Source organism: Sphaeramia orbicularis, chromosome 7 (genome assembly GCF_902148855.1).
Source record: "Sphaeramia orbicularis chromosome 7, fSphaOr1.1, whole genome shotgun sequence".
Classification (NCBI taxonomy): domain Eukaryota; kingdom Metazoa; phylum Chordata; class Actinopteri; order Kurtiformes; family Apogonidae; genus Sphaeramia; species Sphaeramia orbicularis.
The window spans coordinates 20,803,965-20,821,610 of NC_043963.1; the positions used below are offsets into that span (position 1 = coordinate 20,803,965).

At 39.3% G+C, this 17,646-nt stretch overlaps 1 protein-coding gene across 4 annotated transcripts in view; it reads right to left on the bottom strand.

Annotated features, from left to right (window-relative positions):
• LOC115422839 (neural cell adhesion molecule L1.1-like) overlaps nucleotides 1-17,258 on the bottom strand; it is a 58,837-nt gene extending 41,579 nt beyond the window's left edge. For all 4 annotated transcript variants that reach the window (XM_030139420.1, XM_030139419.1, XM_030139416.1 and 1 more), the window contains exons 1-2: nucleotides 17,095-17,258; nucleotides 883-1,287 (exon numbers count right to left, since the gene is read on the bottom strand). In XM_030139420.1, the coding sequence (XP_029995280.1) occupies nucleotides 883-1,021 (139 nt within the window). In that variant the 5' untranslated portion in view covers nucleotides 1,022-1,287; nucleotides 17,095-17,258. The remainder of the gene's footprint in view (nucleotides 1-882; nucleotides 1,288-17,094) is intronic.
• Between the last annotated feature and the right edge of the window lie 388 nt (nucleotides 17,259-17,646).

Consider the following 17,646-nt stretch of genomic DNA (forward strand, 5'->3'; position numbering starts at 1 on the left):
CCTTGGAGCTATCACCAAGAGGTCAGAGGTGAGTTAAAGCTCATTGCTAGCTTACTGATTCAGTAAAATAATCAATTTCATGAAGCACTTTGTATAAAGAGGTCAAATTACGGTCTAGTTGGTGTGGTCTGTTGATTCTAAGGGACCAGGCTGTCAAGAAAAATGATGGTTTATTAAATAAATAGAAACTCCAAAAATAGGACACAGCAGGTGAGTAAACAGTGATATAGATCTGGTAATCAAAGCTGAACACTGCAGATATAAAAGCTCCTACTGGACCTGAGAATGTAATGATTTAAAGATGGGCTATCAGGTTATTTATGTCTTCAAACAAACAAAAAAAACTAAATTAAACAAAAATTCTAAAGATCAGTATAAGTGGGAGCCAGGGCTTTTTGGATCCAACCACAGTGGCCATCAGTGATATTACAACTTTAAGAAACCTGTGGTTTGACTTCATTTTGGAGTCCTCTCCCTTTCTTTAAAACACTAAATTTATTTTCTATTACCAATATCTAACCAAAATAGACTAGAATATAGGCTATTTTTGTTTTACGACTATCATGTAAAGTGCACAATGAGATGTAACTTGGAGATTATTCAGGGAAAACTATTTGTTAATGGCCTAGAAGTTGTAGAACATATTCATACAAATAAAGCTTTAATAAGTCATTTATAAAAAGTTCCTGTGCTACCAATATGCCAGCTAGTAATTAACTTGTTAATATCGGTATCTTAATATAAACTTAACAAATTTGTGTATGTTTTTTTGACATTAGTCCATTTTATGTACTTATTGCTGTAAATGTTTAATGTTTGCCTCCAGACTGGTTAATAAATATGTATATTTAGATTTTGGGCTTTTAGATTTTGTGTACTCACAGTCTTTGGGGATGTGGAGCGATCCCTGAGCGAATGGAGGCGTGGTGAAGATGAAGGACATGGGGAGGAGCAGGAGGAGGAGGAGGGTGGGGGAGCACAGCCCCCTATAGCCCGTCCACCGACGCTGTGACACACACATCTCTCAATGTCCCATCAAAAGTGACGCAAGACACCCACACACTCATCAACACACAAACACACACACACACACCCTCTCAGTTTATGCACACCGCCAGACACACACTCCGGGGACCAGCCAGACCCTCTGGAGAGCGGAGGTGTCTAAACACGAGTGTGTTTTAAGTTGGCGAGTGTGTGTTGCTTTCACAGTCCAAAGTGAGGCTTTCAATGAGGCTGTGCTCCCTCTGTCAGGCCCACAATCCCTTCTCCAGCTGATCACTCTGACTGTAGAGGGAAAGGGAAAAGAAAGAAAGGGGAGAGGGGATGGAGGAGAGAGAGGATTGACCCCGGAGAACAAAGGAGGGAGAGATGGGGGGGGGGGGGGGGCACATAGGGCAGACGGGACAGGGAGGGAAAAAAAACAGAAAGCAAAGAAATCATTAGCATTATCAAACATAAAGGAGGGCAAATATTATTACAATGCACAGTCAAATTAGCCCTGATAGAGAGGATAAACAAACCACAAATAACTGAAGGGCATGTGTGTGTTGACAGATCATTTTAGTGTTTCATCGCTATGTGAAATGACAATGCATATATATATTTTTTAATACCAAGTGAGAGAAAAATGACTGTGTGCTCTTACTGATGTGTCTTATGTAAGTGTCCTAATCTGTTATGATCTTGGTCTGTCCTGTAGTGATTGTTTTTTGTATCAAGAAGATGATGTTACTGTTACTATATCATGTGTCTGATGCAACTATTGGATATAAAAGTGTCTTCCTTTTGGTGGAGATCTGTCTTCACCCCCCAACTGTCTTATGATTGCTATGTAAGGTCTTATCTGTGCACAAATAAGGCCTTGAAACACACTCCTTCGAGCACCTCATCTCAGATTAATGATTTTCCGTCCTAAAATACCAAAATGGTAAACAAAGAGTGCCGGCCTATGTTTGCATATGTGTGTGTGTCTGCGCATGTGGGAGTGTGTGCACGTACGACACAGGGATTAGGTCATCCTGATAAAGACAGAAGATCAGATCAAAGCAGCAGGAAACATCTTCTCCACTAATGACATTACAAAGACGTTCTGTGTTTGTGTGTGTGTGCGTGCATGCGTTTCTGTCACGTCGACTGCTTTTCCATTCATCTAAACATCTCCTCCTTTGTCCTTGACTGGTGACTGAACATTGACCCGTGACAGCAGGAGTGTCGGAGTGAAAGTCGACGCAGATGGATCGGGCTTTCTGCTTTTGTTCCCTCATATCGCCGCCTCACCAGGCCAAAAAAAATCCAAGTTTGGTCATATTTGTGTGTTAGGGATTACATGCTCTTCTGTGGGTTGATCTTAGGCAGAAATCCTTAGAAAATTCACTCTGTACTTGGCCGCGCTAAAAATATCTCAAGGATCTGTTAAAGTCTTTGAAATCCAGCTGCAGCTCCCTTTATGAGAACACTTTCATAAAACACAACAGGGATGAAATAAATCCAAGGAGATTCCCTCTAATCAACAAACAAAACTCTGACAAGGACGGTTCTTACACTGTGAATCGTGCTCTTCTTGTCTCATTCAGATTTTTTATCAAAACACACAATACGTAACAGTAAAACACCTATGGATGCAACTTTCTAACATAATGCAGGACTATTACAGTCAAAATGAAAAGAAAAACTAAAACTACATTGAAAAATGGAATATCTGACCTCGACAAACTGACTAAAATTTGGAATATTAATCTGAAAGATCTTTTTTTTTTTTTTTTAGATTTATTTACTTATTGAGACTTAATTTTGTTAAGATTATTTGACTTGTTCCAAGAATTTTCATCATGAGCTACCCCACTTAGATATTACAACTCATTTTAAGCAATATTTATAACAAAACAAGCTCCATTGTTGGGGGATGAGTATGGTGAACACAGGAATTGTTTGCCCTCAATACATTTTTACTTGTTTTATGCAGTTTTGCCTATAAATACATATCTATTGAGTCAATGCATTTGCATAAGACCATATACCACAGATACAAAAAATCTTACTATGAAGACTTGAAACAAGTATATTCCTCTTAAAATAAGAATTTTATCATTCTATAATTCTTAGATATATTTTCTCATTTTAAGAAAACTTGATAAGTGCAGTTTTCTTACTACACTGACAGATCATGTTACTTGAAATAAGACATTTTAACCCAATAATGAGATTAATTTTCTTCTTTTTGTACAGGCCTTTTTTGCAGCGTAGCCTGAAATAAAAAAGGACTTAAAGACTCAATACAACAAAAACAAAACAGTTACCATTTTCTTGCTTTCCCCAGTGTTAACCCAAGAATAAAATGATTAATAAACAACGGTTTAGTGTGACAAATGTGATTACATGTACATTGTTACACTTAGAAAGTAAAGCCTAATTAAGTAAATGTAAGGCTAAAGGTGCTTTTATTTGTCGCATACATATAAATATAGATTAATCTTGCACTGAAATGGTAAAACATTGCACTATTTTTGTGCAAATTAGGGAAAAAAAACACATAATAGAGTAAATGATAAAATATCTTAGTACTATATATACTTGCATACTATAGTAAGAGTAGTATTTTTAGTGCAGTTAATGTTAGTCAAAGCTTAATTAAAAAAAATTGCAATAATAATTCTTCCACTGTAAAGCACTTTGGATGCCATTAAAGTAAAAATAAAAAAAAAGAAGTGTTCCAAAAGTAGCCTATTTATCACTTTTTAACCATGTGATGACACAGCAGGACCATACAAAACATACTGAAATAAGAACAGACAGTGAGGTCAGAGGAGGTTACAGGAGGTGTCATAACTTATCAGCCGATGAACGTAACCGCCCTGACTCGTCTGCCAAGGCTCGTGTGAGGAGCTTCTCTTAAAAACACACGCCCGCGGAGGGGTGAGGGGAGAGAAGTGACAGCTGGCTAATGTAGACCCCCTCCTACATTCAATAATTACGCAACCTGTGCCCAAAACACACATGCCTCTCACGTACACACACACAGGAAACATACATGACCCCCATTTCAGCTCCTATTGTTGTTAGCTCCTCACCCATCTTGTCTGCTATTGTTGTCAATTATGACTCTCGACTCACACACATACATCTGCCCTACTTCATGGTCACTTAAACACACACAAACGCACAAACACACTAACACATACCTGGTTTTGGCGCCCGGGGCTGCTGTTACCTGCCAGGCTTATTTACAAAATAAATGACCCGAGCATAACAGTGGGACATAAGGTGTGTGTGGCGTTAAAGGGGGGAATGATAACGACCAGCAGCAGGGGTCTCAAATGTAAAGAAATGAGGGCGGACAGAAAGTGTAACAGACTTACAAGAAACAAATGATGGGTGGGGAAAATGTCCCAGCATGCTTTAATTCTAGTCTATCATTACTGACAATATGCAGCCTAATTCTGGTTTGCAGTTGTAGGAAAAAAAAGAGGTTATTCATGTGGACTTCCTTTAATTTAAATATTCATAGACTCCCCACTGTGGAGTGGAGTTAAGGAGGGGGGAGGGCCGCTGCTTATTAATGAATTAAGTCTTAATCTAAAGACACACGATGGAGGATTGTTTCCTTTTCAGACCTGGACTAAATCTGCGTGTCTTCCCTTTGATTATACCATGAAGATACTTGACCTCCGCTGACAGGAAATTCACTCTTTGTGCACAGTGACATTCTCTGCACAACATTACCGGCAGTATTGTTCACTTATATTGTCTCTTTGTCATTCTGGAAATGAGAGCCATTATAGCCACTTGAATTAAATCAGACAGAGGCATTAGAGAAGAGGAAAGTCCATTTAGGGTTTAGTGATGATGGGACAAGTTTCAACACTGCAAAAACAGGTCTGAGAGAAAGATGTCAAATATGCTTAAATATATACAAAGTGTTTAGATTGAGGCAGAACACTTTGGCTATATTTCCATAATAAGAGAATAAAAGTCCAGTGGTTGAAACACAAAAATGTACTAAATTTGGGGAAAAATGCAAACTTTTAGCAAGTTATGTTATTATAACGCTGTCAGATAGACATAACATTGTTAAATTGAAAAGTTTTGCAAATGGACTCACTCTTAACAAGAAAAAATACTCATATTTTTCTGCAGGGATGTTGTGCAACCCCATGTTCTTCCTTATTCCTGTCTAATGTTGCTAAATATTAACTTACAGCTGGATATTTCCTCAAATTTTTTTCTTGAAGTTTCCTTTTTGTCGTACAATATCCAAATGAAGAAATCTTCACCTCCATAGCTATCAAACATATTAAAAATGCTGCCTATAAGTAATAGAAATCTGTCTTTTAAACATTATAAGATACACTTGGTCTAGGATGATGTAAAACTTGGTTTAAATCTCACAGAAACCAGCGACAGTGTTTATTTAGACCCGCAGGCAGCCTCTCCGTTCTGTACCAGCTAACATTAAACATACTGTACCAATTTCCTCTTTGTCAACCCCCCCACTCCTCCGGGGTCTCAGGTCATCCCACAGAACCTGAGGGGCTTGAGGGGGGCGGGCAAGTGGACTTGTCTACTGGGAGGCCTAAGGGGGAGGCATACTGGGAGGGGAGGCAGAGTGGGTGCAGGTGGGACGGTCTGTTGGGAGGCCTAAGGCGAAGGGGGATCGGGGGGTTTCTGGACTGGCGGGCGTAGAAAGGGGGGTGCAGGTGGACGGATTGTGCCCGACGGAGCGAAAAATTAATTCATTGATAGATTCCGATCTGTAGGAAAGAACTGGAAGTGTGGATGCAGAGATTAAGCAAAGGCGAGGAGTGAGGAGTGAGGAGGAGGACGCTTCCCCCTCAGTGAACGCACAGATTTACTCAACACACACTCACAAAGTCAAGGCTGTCTGTCTTTGTGAGGACATTCATTGACATAATACATCCCCTAATGCAGAAGTGTCAAACATCCAGTCTGGCCCACAACATGAATTTGCAAAGTACAAAAACTGCACATAAGACACTAAGAGTTAAAGGTTTAACTTAGTCTTGACAAGTTGTTTTGATCATAAAGTTAAACACTATATGCCTGTTAATAAATGTGATCTGTAAGTTGTAATGCACATGTGCCACACATAATGCACTTTTTTTTTTTTTTTTCAATTTGCAGGTTGTTCATGGTTGTTCAGGTTATTCATACATTCTGTGAGAGGATACTTTGTAAATGTAAACTAATTCATAATGTACTTCTACTTTTTTGCACTAAAACAAAGAGAACAATTTCTGTTGTTTTACTTGGTATTTTTATTTCACTGTTTTTAATTGCACAGCTGCTTTTTATGTCTTTTTAATCTATTCTTGTATTTTAGTCTGTCATTTTGCTTTTTATTCTTCTGTACGACACTGTTTTAATTGAACAGCTGTTTTATGTTTTTAATCTATTCTTGTATTTTTCTTTTATTTTTGGTTTTTCCCCTGTAAGTTGCTTTGGAATAAAGCGTCTCCCAAATGCATAAATGTAAATGTAATTTGGAGTTGTCATTATTTATAGGTCACTATTATTGTTATTAGTACTGTTATTATTATTGTATATGTTATTATTTTTACTGGTCTGGCCCATTTGAGATCTAATTGGGCTGTATGTGCCCTCTGAAATAAAATAAGTTTAACACCCCAGTCCTAATGCCGACCTTATTCTCATTTTGAAACCGAGTGTTACACCCAAAAGGCCATTTAGAGCGCTGTAGACCAACCAAAACGAAAACACATCCACAACACAAAATCATAGACAGACGAAGAGGATGAAAGAAAGAGCTTTTCCCGTTTGTCCCTCCCATTTGGCCGCGTGACCTAAATTCACCTAAATTCATTATTCAGTAACTCACATTTACTACTCCACAATGGCACACAATCACACACAGATGCTGACCATGCTGCTGCCTGGAGCAATGAGGTGTGGAGAACAGCCAGTAGGTGATTTCAACTATATCATCTATATCTACGTCTATATATGTGTGCATGTGTGTGTGTCTGTGAGTGTGTGCAGGTCGTAGATCATACCGCCAATGTCCTCCACATCAGGCCTCATGAATATGTAATAGCACTGTCATTTTAATAAAGCACCACTGAGTTTAACATGTCTGTGTGTGTGTGTGAAGGGGGGATGTGTGTGCATGTGTGAGTACCGTCTGTGTAAAAATGCCTCCGACTTAATGACTTGACTCAACATTTCTCCTCAAGTATATAAACAGTTTCTCCAGTGGTTTTAGCGATTTACAGATGTCTCCTACCACAGTTAAGTGTGTAATAGCTCCATATCCATCATGGTGTTTATCTGCTTTCAGCTGTGATGACTTGCATTTGAATCATTGCTTTCCTGTGCAGAAACGTGACAGAACACACATGCAAGGAAGAGTCAGTGACCATTAAAACCTAAAGGGAACGACGCCAAATTTCAAAGATTTAAGATCCGACTCCTTTTATTGAACTTAATGGGAAGAGAATTGACCTTTTTCCTCATATGGGTGTCATTGCCTCATGATTTAACCCATAAAAACCATTGTTGGTATGTAATTATTATAGTGTAAGTTGATGGCTAACCATTACCCGTGGTAACATGTACTTCCTTTCGATTTTTCACCCACATTTTGGTTATATAATGTGAATACTGTCGAATGAGTTCATTCTAATTTGGTATAGGCCTATTTTGGTCATTGTTCTGGCTGAAGTCTAAGGACAGGAGTGTGTATTTAAAATGTTATTATGTTAAGTTATTTGATGATGAGAATTGGGGTGGGATTAAATAAGTTTTTCTTCTTCCCACTCCTTTTCGAGTGTAGATGAATGATTTTGGAATTCTGAATTTGCATGTATTCTGTAAATGCTCGAAATAAACAAATTTAAAAAAAAAAAAAAAAGCAAATGAAAAAGACCCAACATCCACCATCGAACAAAATTGTCTACTGTTGTCTACTCAAATTTGTCTACTTGTAAAACCCATGGAGTTGGATCAATGACAGTGGATGGAGACAGCTGTTTTATATTCAGTTAATGATATATTTTGATTAAAAAGTCACTTTTTCTTCAGTTTTCTCTGTTTTTGATATAAAACCCCTCAATTTTACTCTGAGCTTTAATGAACATCTGTATGATCAGTAAACAAAATATAGGAAAGTACATCATTTACAATGAAAAAATACAAAATATAGAGGATAACATTACAATAAATGGTCATAAATCACTTAAGAAAGGTTTAATATAGAGGAAAAAAATCATTTGAGAACTGCCATAAAAAGTAGCACTGGGCCTTTATGGGTTAATTTTCAAGTAACGATTCCCACATACTGCATTCCCGATATTCACTGTCGTTTTGGTAAATGACAGGGGTATTTTTCAAATTTATGATGACAAGACCCCCTCCGAGTCATGCCTCTGATGTCATCACCAGTTCTTTTATTTTTGGCGAATGACCTCAACTCATAGACACGCATTCACGCTGAGACTGTGACACCCACAGCCACGTGCTGATGTTAAGCTGCCTTTGTGTCCACGTCTAACTAGCCTGGAAGTCCCTGTGGAAGAGGAGAGATGAGTAACTCAATAAATACGAGGAGGTTTCTGACCCTAGAACAAAGCGTATCCACTGACAGGCCTCCAGCCACCCGCTGTCATTTTCCCGTTCCTCTCTTTGTTTCCTCTCCTCCTGCATCATTACTTTCTTTTTTACCATTCTGTTTGTGCGTTTTCTGTGCCTGGCGCTGCTCCCATGATGCATCTCTAACACTGCTCTAGGCAAGGTTTTTACATGAAAACCGTTGCGCGTTATCAGCTTGAAACATAAAGGTAGAGCTGTAATGAAGAGAGGAGCGTCCCACTGTCACTAACTGAGCTTAAGTAAAATTCAGATTTTGGCTGGAATCTGCTGTACAAAAACTAATCTCAACAACAATTAGACTGGAATAAAAGTAAAAGCAGAAGCAGAAAGCATGGAGTCAGCTTGAATGTGGAAAAACTGTTCATTTTTGACGTATAGAAATGTCTGGCAGCCTTTCTGCATCTATAGATATGTATGTTTGTCTGTTGACTATTGAATTATGCCAGTGTGTCATTTCTGTCTATTTGCCTTTCAGCTGATTCGGGGGCGACTTCACCGTCTGGTCCCAAAGCGCAACCCACTTCTATTCTCATTCAAATCAGCTCTTATTGGCGTGACAGTGTTCAGCCACCTCTGGATTACACCACCCTCCATCCAACCACACACACACACACACCTCTGCAGACACAAAGCCATTATCATATGTTTGTTTCTGATTTGCTTCTCCACACTCGACAACCCGAGCGACTGCATAGGAGTGCATAAATCAGTCATTAGTGACGGTATGTGAGTGGATAAACAGCAGACACCCACACTGGGTGGCTTCTGGGCCCGGCTGGGGTCGTTTAGATTTAGCTGAAAGGCGAATGGCACCAGCTGTGAAAGGCCACAGTGTAACAGAGCACCCTGGGCGGTATATACAAGACCCGCGGCCATACATCTATCATCACTTTCAGACAGAATAAACACTGGGGAGGGAGGGCGGCACAAAGTAAAAGAGGGGTCATACAGTAATTTAACAAAAATGAATTTATAGGACGATGAAAATAGATACTAAAAGAGGCCAAATTAGAGAATGAAGGCAAAATCTTGTTTTAAAATGTAATCCTCTTACTCATATAATAAGCAGTGGATGAATCTAATCTTGTGTTATTAATATAGTCCAGATTAACACATACAATCATGTTGGCCTTATTAGGATAACAATGCTGGCAAGGCTCCCCTATGGTAATTAAATAAAAGCGTCCTGTAGACAGTGAGATGGCTTCCCTGCACTGTATGGTCAATCAATACGTGACATGATCAGGTATCACATGTGTGTGGAGGCCCAGTTAGACAACACTATTAAAACACTGCTGACCAGCAAGATCAGTGAGTAAGACTAACTCGCCTCCACTTCTGCTTCTGCCGCTTCATTTGCCTTCATCGACTTAAGAAAGAGTTGAGACAGGGCTACATTAAGATAGGAACATCTGAGACTTCTGTCGCCAGCTACTACTGATTTATAACAGGTCAAATGAGCTTAAACAGTGTGTTTATCTGGTGATGTGCATGTTGAACAAAATGCGATGGAAGTAAATCAGGTTTTGTAGGAGAAACATGGAAAATGATATAAGTTTGCTGCTTTTTTCAGTACAATTCAATTAAAGTCTGAAACCAGAAATGTATCAATAACATTTTTAACTGTAACACTCAATGTTAGTCTATGTTAGCGTCTATCCAAAGTGTAAGAAGCTCTTTAAAGTGAAATCATGAGGACAATCAATAAACACTGAGTTTGAGCAATAAATCATATGATCCTCCGAAAAACATAGCTGTAAAACTTTGTGAAGCCTGAAGCAATACCCTTACTGGAAACTACCCTGTTCTTTATATAAATCAGCTCCACTGAAATGTTTTTACCGTTGCCACACTCATGACACATTCATCCACTCACTGACACACAGTCTCTTGCAGCCACCCCTGCACATATCTAAATCCACCCACGCACACCCTCCAGAACCCACAGGCTCGTCTGACTCGAAGCTCCCCATTTTTATTTCTAGTTGGTCCCCCCCCCCCCCCCCCAAGATGCTGCAGCTGCTGCCAAACTACAGAGAGCAGAGACTCCCAACAGCTTCAGCAGCCACTCACATCTCATCTAATCCCTGCTGGCAGGTAGAAGACGTTAGCTCGTGCTTTGATTTTGGCTCCCCACATAATAACATCATCCGCTTGATCTTCAAGGTGAGGTCGGGCCCAGCGGCGGCACTCCAGTTTGAGAGGATCAGCTGGGAGAAGATGCACACCTTTTAGCTCCTGTGATCTACTGGACTAAAACACAACAACTTAGATATTGATGCTTTTTTTTGACAGCTGAAACGGTCCAAATTTATCAGGGTAAATCTTTCTGGATGCATTTCTATATGGCTACAATCATGTCTCCTTTATACCAAAAGCCACAACTCTAGCTCCAAGTTACACCACTCCCAGGTGGCAGATCATGTTTCTTCATCTCCACTCAACTCAGAGAGCCTCTCTATTTATCTCCCTCTTCTTCTTCTTCTTCTTCTCTCTTAACATCTTTTTCTCTGTGTCTGTCCTCCCCTCATCCCACCTTGAAAAAACCGGAAGGAAGGTTTGAATTAAAAGGAGATTTGATGCTTATCGCATTATTTAATCAGTCAGTGAAAATGTCAATTTACATTGTGTGTGAGTGAATATATATATGTGTAGCCAGTCTCTCCACCGTCCCCTCCCATCTTTCCCTCATCACCATGGTAACCCCCTGACTCCAGCAGCACACAGCAATATTCCTCTCCCCCATCCCCCATACTGCCCCTCCTTTTTTTTCCCTCCCATCCCCCACTCCGTCCCTCCACACCTCTCTCTCTCGCTTTCTCTCCGGTGCCACTCCCTACATTTCCTTGAATCACCTCTCCGTCTGTCTTTCTCTTGCTTTTCCTCTCTCTTTTTTTCACACATATAGTTCCTCGCTGCCATTGTCTCAGTTCCCACCTGCCTCTCCTTCAGATGCTCTGCTGCAGTGTTTCAGAGCAGCCTCCGGATTTGGGGACATGTTTCTGATTTCCTTTTATGCAGCTTATTAAAGTGTAGGAAACATTCATCTAACGCGAACACAACTCATTAACATCCCCAAAAAAGAATGGAAGCAGATGGCTAGGTTTGGGAGAAGTTATTTCATCAGGGACAGACTGCAGGTATCAAAGAAAGAAAAAAAGGCAGAAACAGAAGGAGTGGGAATATAGTGAATACGGACATTAAGAGTGGTGCAAAATATAGAGTCTTACCTAAAAAAATGCCCAGTTCTGTAATGAGGAGATAGTAATATATTATATGTCTGGGTTTTTTTTTGAATTTTTTATCTAAGCATGGTTGTTAATGTGTAGAGTTTTTACGGTATTTCTCAGGTGTGTATTCACTGCATCTGTTGTATTTTGGTTAGTATATTTCTTTCTATATTTCATCGGTCTATGGCATATAAATATAGTGGTTTGAGCCTTTGTATGATGGAAAGACTAAATCTAAAAGGTGTGCATGGTATAGAATGGTTTCCATACCATAACTAATGGAAATTTATAGCCAAATGTTAATTAAAAAGATGATGAAAAATTAAAACAGTCATTAAAGATTAGGTATGATTGGGGTAATAATAGGGATTATTGCATGGATGGGAATTAGCTACTGATTTAAGCCTGCATCATATGAGAAAAACATGTAATGTGTGATAATATTGTTCAATATTGTGATGACAATATGACTTATGATGAATAAACAAATTAACTTCTCCTTTGTGGCCAGACTGACAGCAGTTAATTTGAGGGTAGCTGATGAGACGTTCACATGCTGTGAGAATGAACGACACATGTAAATAGTGGGTTTGTCCATATGTTCATATTGGAGGAAATGTGAGTTATCGGTCAGCACCACTTCTGGTTAAACCCAATGGAATAAAAATGCCCTCTGATCACAGATTGTTAGTCCACGTCTGGCAGAATGTGAGTCAGGTTTGCGTCATGTATGAGTGAGCTGCTGGTCACTGTGCTTTATGTTTTGGATTCAATACAGTAATAAGCCTCAGTATTTGTCAGTTCAGTGACTGATGATATTGTTGGTTAGATATTTGGCTGATAAAGTGTCCTCTGTGTTTGTGGTCACTTCATGAATGGACTCTTGTCATGGTTCCACCACATGGGCCACGAAAACAGACAAAAGTCACATATTTGCTATTTGCAAGAGGACTCGCGTCTGTGTGTATGTGTGTGTGTGTGTGTGTGTGTGTATGTATGTGTGTGTGTTCCCTAATGTGTTTTTCTTTTTCTTGCACATGTGTGCACTGTATGTGTCAAAGCCATTGAAGATAGATTAGCTGTTTCTGAGGAGATTAGAGCCCAAACACATAAGGGCTGTTAAAACCCTCCTACACTCCTTAATCCGAGCTAATAGATGCACCCCAAACCCACCACACACACACACACACACACACACACACACACACACACACACACACACACACACACACACACACGTATATATATGCACTCATGCACAGGAAGAAGAGCTAAAAGGAAAATGAGAAGAACAAGGGAGAGAAAATAGAGTGAGGGGCATTCCTCTCATTTCTCAACACAAAGGCCTCATTCTGTCGAGGAGAAATGGAAAAAACAAGGGGAAAGAAAAAGAAAAAAGACCAAAAGAGAGGAGAGATGTATCAGAAGGAAGTTAGCGCGGGCGTGAGAGAGATGGATGAAGATGGATGAGAAAGAACACAGTTAGAAATGCAGAGGAAGACGGAGGAGGGCACAGGCGGAGGAACGGAGAAAAGGCAAAAGTCAGACTAATCTCATTTTCTGGCCCAGACCTCCCCCTGACCTGCTGTTCCACAACTCAGACCTTTTAGTCTGGCTCCAAACTGCATCCTCAACCTTTCTCCTGGGATGTTTATTGACTTTATAGACCTGCCTGGACAACTGAAATTCCTGTTGTCCCTTTCTACTCCGTACACTATCGTACACATCTAAAGGCTAGTAGGAGCTCAGACAGTCTGTCTGACTGTTAATCAACATGGAGCTTCACTCAGATACTTAAACTGTCAGTCACAAGGAAACAGCGGCATTTCAGGCCATAAAAGATGCCGAGATCATCAGAACTCAAGCTTTTATGTTTTCTCTTTGCTTGTTCTTTTTGTTTTTAACATAAAGGGCACAGGAGGACAAGAGGACAGATGAAAAATGACCATAACATCTTCTCTAGTCTTAAGAGATCATCACTTTAAATATTAACTTATAAATATAGATTGTTGCCCATAAATTGGAATAAAATATTCTCTCCTCCTCTCATGATATGATAGTGACAATGTAATTTATTCTTGAAAAAGTGTAACTGGGACTCAGTATGTAATCATTGTACCTGGTCAAAGGTAATACTGATGTGTATAAATAGGAATAAAAGGAGGAATGTGTCTGAAAACTAAATTATTTCAACTTTATGCACAACAGTGTGGAGTAAGTCCTTATTGGTCAACTTACTGATTTATCTCACACACATTGGACAACTAATAATAACATATTCTTAAAGCATTGAAGAAACCTTCTGTACGCCTCCAGTACGTATTAGGTACTAACCTTATGTCTGATGTAAAACTGAATGAGACTGCATGGATTTGAAGGATTTTATAGAAACAAACCATGACAAAACTCAAACATTTCAGTGTTATTTAGTGATTTTTAGTAAAGGGGATGTGGATTCTGAGATTTGGCTCATATTCCCCAAATTTTGGACCAAAGTAATTTGAGTAAATATAAAGAAATCACCAAATTTCTTCTCATGATTTTAGACTCTGATGTGATTACACCAGAATCTAATTGCATCACCTCTTAAAGTAAGGATAATAATTGTATTACAATTTTCTGTTTCTGCTGGGTTTCTGTAAATTGGCTTATTGTTTGGTTTTGACCAACTCTATATGTATATACTCTAACTCTATATGTACTCTATATGTGCCTCTATATGTGTCATGAGATAACTTTTTTTGTGATTTGGTGCTATATAAATAAAATTTGATTGATTGATTGATTGATTGATTGATTGATTGATTGATTGATTGATTGATTGATTGATTGATTGATTGATTTGATTGGTTTTCCCCTGAAAGTTGCTTTGGAAAAAAGCATCTGCCAAATGCATAAATGTAAATTTTCTGAAATCATTTTGTTCACCTAAATGAGGTTTGTTGAAAGGAATGGGATTGAATACTTCTTCAAGAAGAAAATTCCACTTTTACCTTTCTTTAAAAAGTAATCTGTATTGTAACTTTATCGCTTACTAGAGATTCACTTATTCATATTATTGTAAAAAATGCTTCTTGGGCTGCATGGATGGATGGAAAACATGTTAATTTTTTGACTGTTCCTTGAATTCTGACAGACTTTGGAAAAACAGCATTTTCCTACTATGCACCATGGTCACTGAATAATCTTTAAAAAAAAACAAAACAATAAAACTACATACATTCATCTCTGTTAATGATTTTAAAAGTATCATGGAGAATGCAGTAAAGGAGGAATGTCACTGTTTTTTTCTTTATGCCATAATGGTTGAATAACTGTTATTGTTTTATTGTTCATTGTGTATCATGTATGTGTTTTGTATTGTTTGGACTTTGTATGGCTGCTACCTTGGCCAGGTTTCCCTTGCAAAAGATATTTCTAATCTCAATAGGACTTCCTGGTTCTACAAAAAAATAAAGTGCAATAAAAATATAAGTGAAATAAGTGATTTGGCTGGAGGTTGAAATGCACACATGCATCATTCTCAGTATGGGATGATTCCTGATAAAGATGCATACTGTTTATTTTATCTAGTTATTTTATTAATTTTATTTATCTGTATACATATATAGTACAATTTAGGAAGACCAAAAACTTGACTTTTTTTTTTTTTTTTTTAGTAAAACATCAGAAATGACCTGCAGACTCTTAGATGTTGTCATCCTCTGTCTCTGGGACCTCTGGATGGCAGTTTAGTGGCTGTAAATGTACAAAGAGAGCTAATATAAATTCCCGCCAGATGGTTTCAGTCAAGTTGATCCCTGCCAAGCAAGACAGGAGGGAAGAAAGAAATATTTTGGCTAATATAGTCCTCCTACTCCAGTAATTTCTAACTTTCCCTCCCCCTCCTCTTACTCTGACTCTCTCATCATATTCCCAGTCCAGACTTCTTTTTCATCTCCCTCTCTCTTCCTCCATCCTGCCTCTGCCTTTTGGATTTATCCTCTTTCGGGTTAAATCGTTCCTCCTCCCATTTGACAAACCCCGCCAGCCGCTCTTTCACCAATATCGCCTCCTTTCTCTCCCATTGCTTATCAACTTTCCCTCCTCTCATCTCCTCCCCGTGTCCCCCTGCTTCTCCTTTTCCTTTATTGTCCTCCTTTTCCCTCTCAGGTTCTGGCCTAATTTGAGGCAATTGCTGCCAAAGCCGTCACAATGAGAATACCCACAGTGTAAACGACAGAAGTGGAGACAGAGGAATGTGTGTTTGTGTGGCTTAAATGAAGTTGCCATGAGTGAAAAGAGGAATCCCTGAGTAAACACACACAATGGAAACCTGGTTGAGACGAGACAGGCAGACAGACAGAGGCAAAAGAAGGATGAGAAACTGAAATGAATTCTCTGGGCAGGTTTGCAAAACTGTTAACATCAAATCATAGGAGCTGACAGGTAAGGAAGTCCACTTGCTGCCCCGTCGCTCACTGCTTTCACTTTTAGGAGTCTTCACTGTCAGAAAATACCCCTCACACACTACAAAAAGCAAAAAAAGTACCCCTCTGTTCTTATTAAATGAAGAGAGAGAATGTCAGAATGATGTGACAAAGTCAGCATCTCTATGACACAGTTCACATCCAATTGGAATACAAAGACAAAAAAAATGGGGGGATTAAATGACAGAAATCATACCTGACAAAAGACTGTCAGAAAATTTAGGCATGAAAGGAAGCAAGTCACAAACAGCCATGAATTATTGAACACTATAATGTTTTATAGTGCAGCATTTCATTCAATATTAATAAAAACATGCTGCTGCAGATGACATATCAGATGTTAAAAAGCTGAATCAAGCAAGACACTCCCTACAGACGGATTTACTCAGACGTCGTGTGTTTGTCTGCACTGTAAAATCATGAATGAGTGTTTCATTTATTTGGAGATCCAGAGGTGCAGACAGTGAAAGCAGACACAGAGGAACCATGGACATACACCCACACATGTACAGTCTGCATGTATGGAAAGTAACACACATACTTCTCAGTGCAGGGGTAAGGAAAGCGGCGTGGTTGCTTGTACCTGCTATTATGTAAGACATGATTACACCCTCCGGCCCACATCCAGCGTACAGCCCACTGACACACACATACAGTACACACTCACATTCATGCATTGCAGCCTGCACACACACACATACACACATACATACAGCAGCAGCAGCAGCAGCAGCAGCATGGAAGGATGCTATTGTTTTTGCCTCTCTTACCTCTGCAGGTGTCGCCTCTCTTCCTCAGCCTCCTCTGCCTCTTATCCCTTTTCTGTTCCCTCCTCACACAGCTGTATCTTCTCTGTATGTGTTTTTTTTCCCGCCCTGTCCACTGAGTCGAGCGTTTTCTCGTTTCTTTTTTGCACTGATGCTGCAGTGGTACATAAAACACACCCTTCTGAGCTCTGCCTCTCCTCCCTCCCACCTTTCCTCACTGCCTCTCTCTGATTGGCTGCAGGAAAGAGATGACATCAGCCTCTCTCATTGCAGCCTCTCTCTCTCTTTCTCTCTCTCTGTGTATTCCCTTGGTACCTTCGGCCCCTCCCTTCTATTTTACCTCCATGCTACTACCCCCCTCATTCTCTATTTTTACCTCTCTTCATCCCTCTGAGTCTCCTCTCTGTTCTGGTTTTCTTGTCTCACTGGTGACCCAATGGTTGGATTATAAGGAAATGAATGAAATAAAAACACATTTACTTGCCTTGTTATAATAATAATAATAATAATAATAATAATAATAATAATAATAATAATAATAATAATAATGTATTT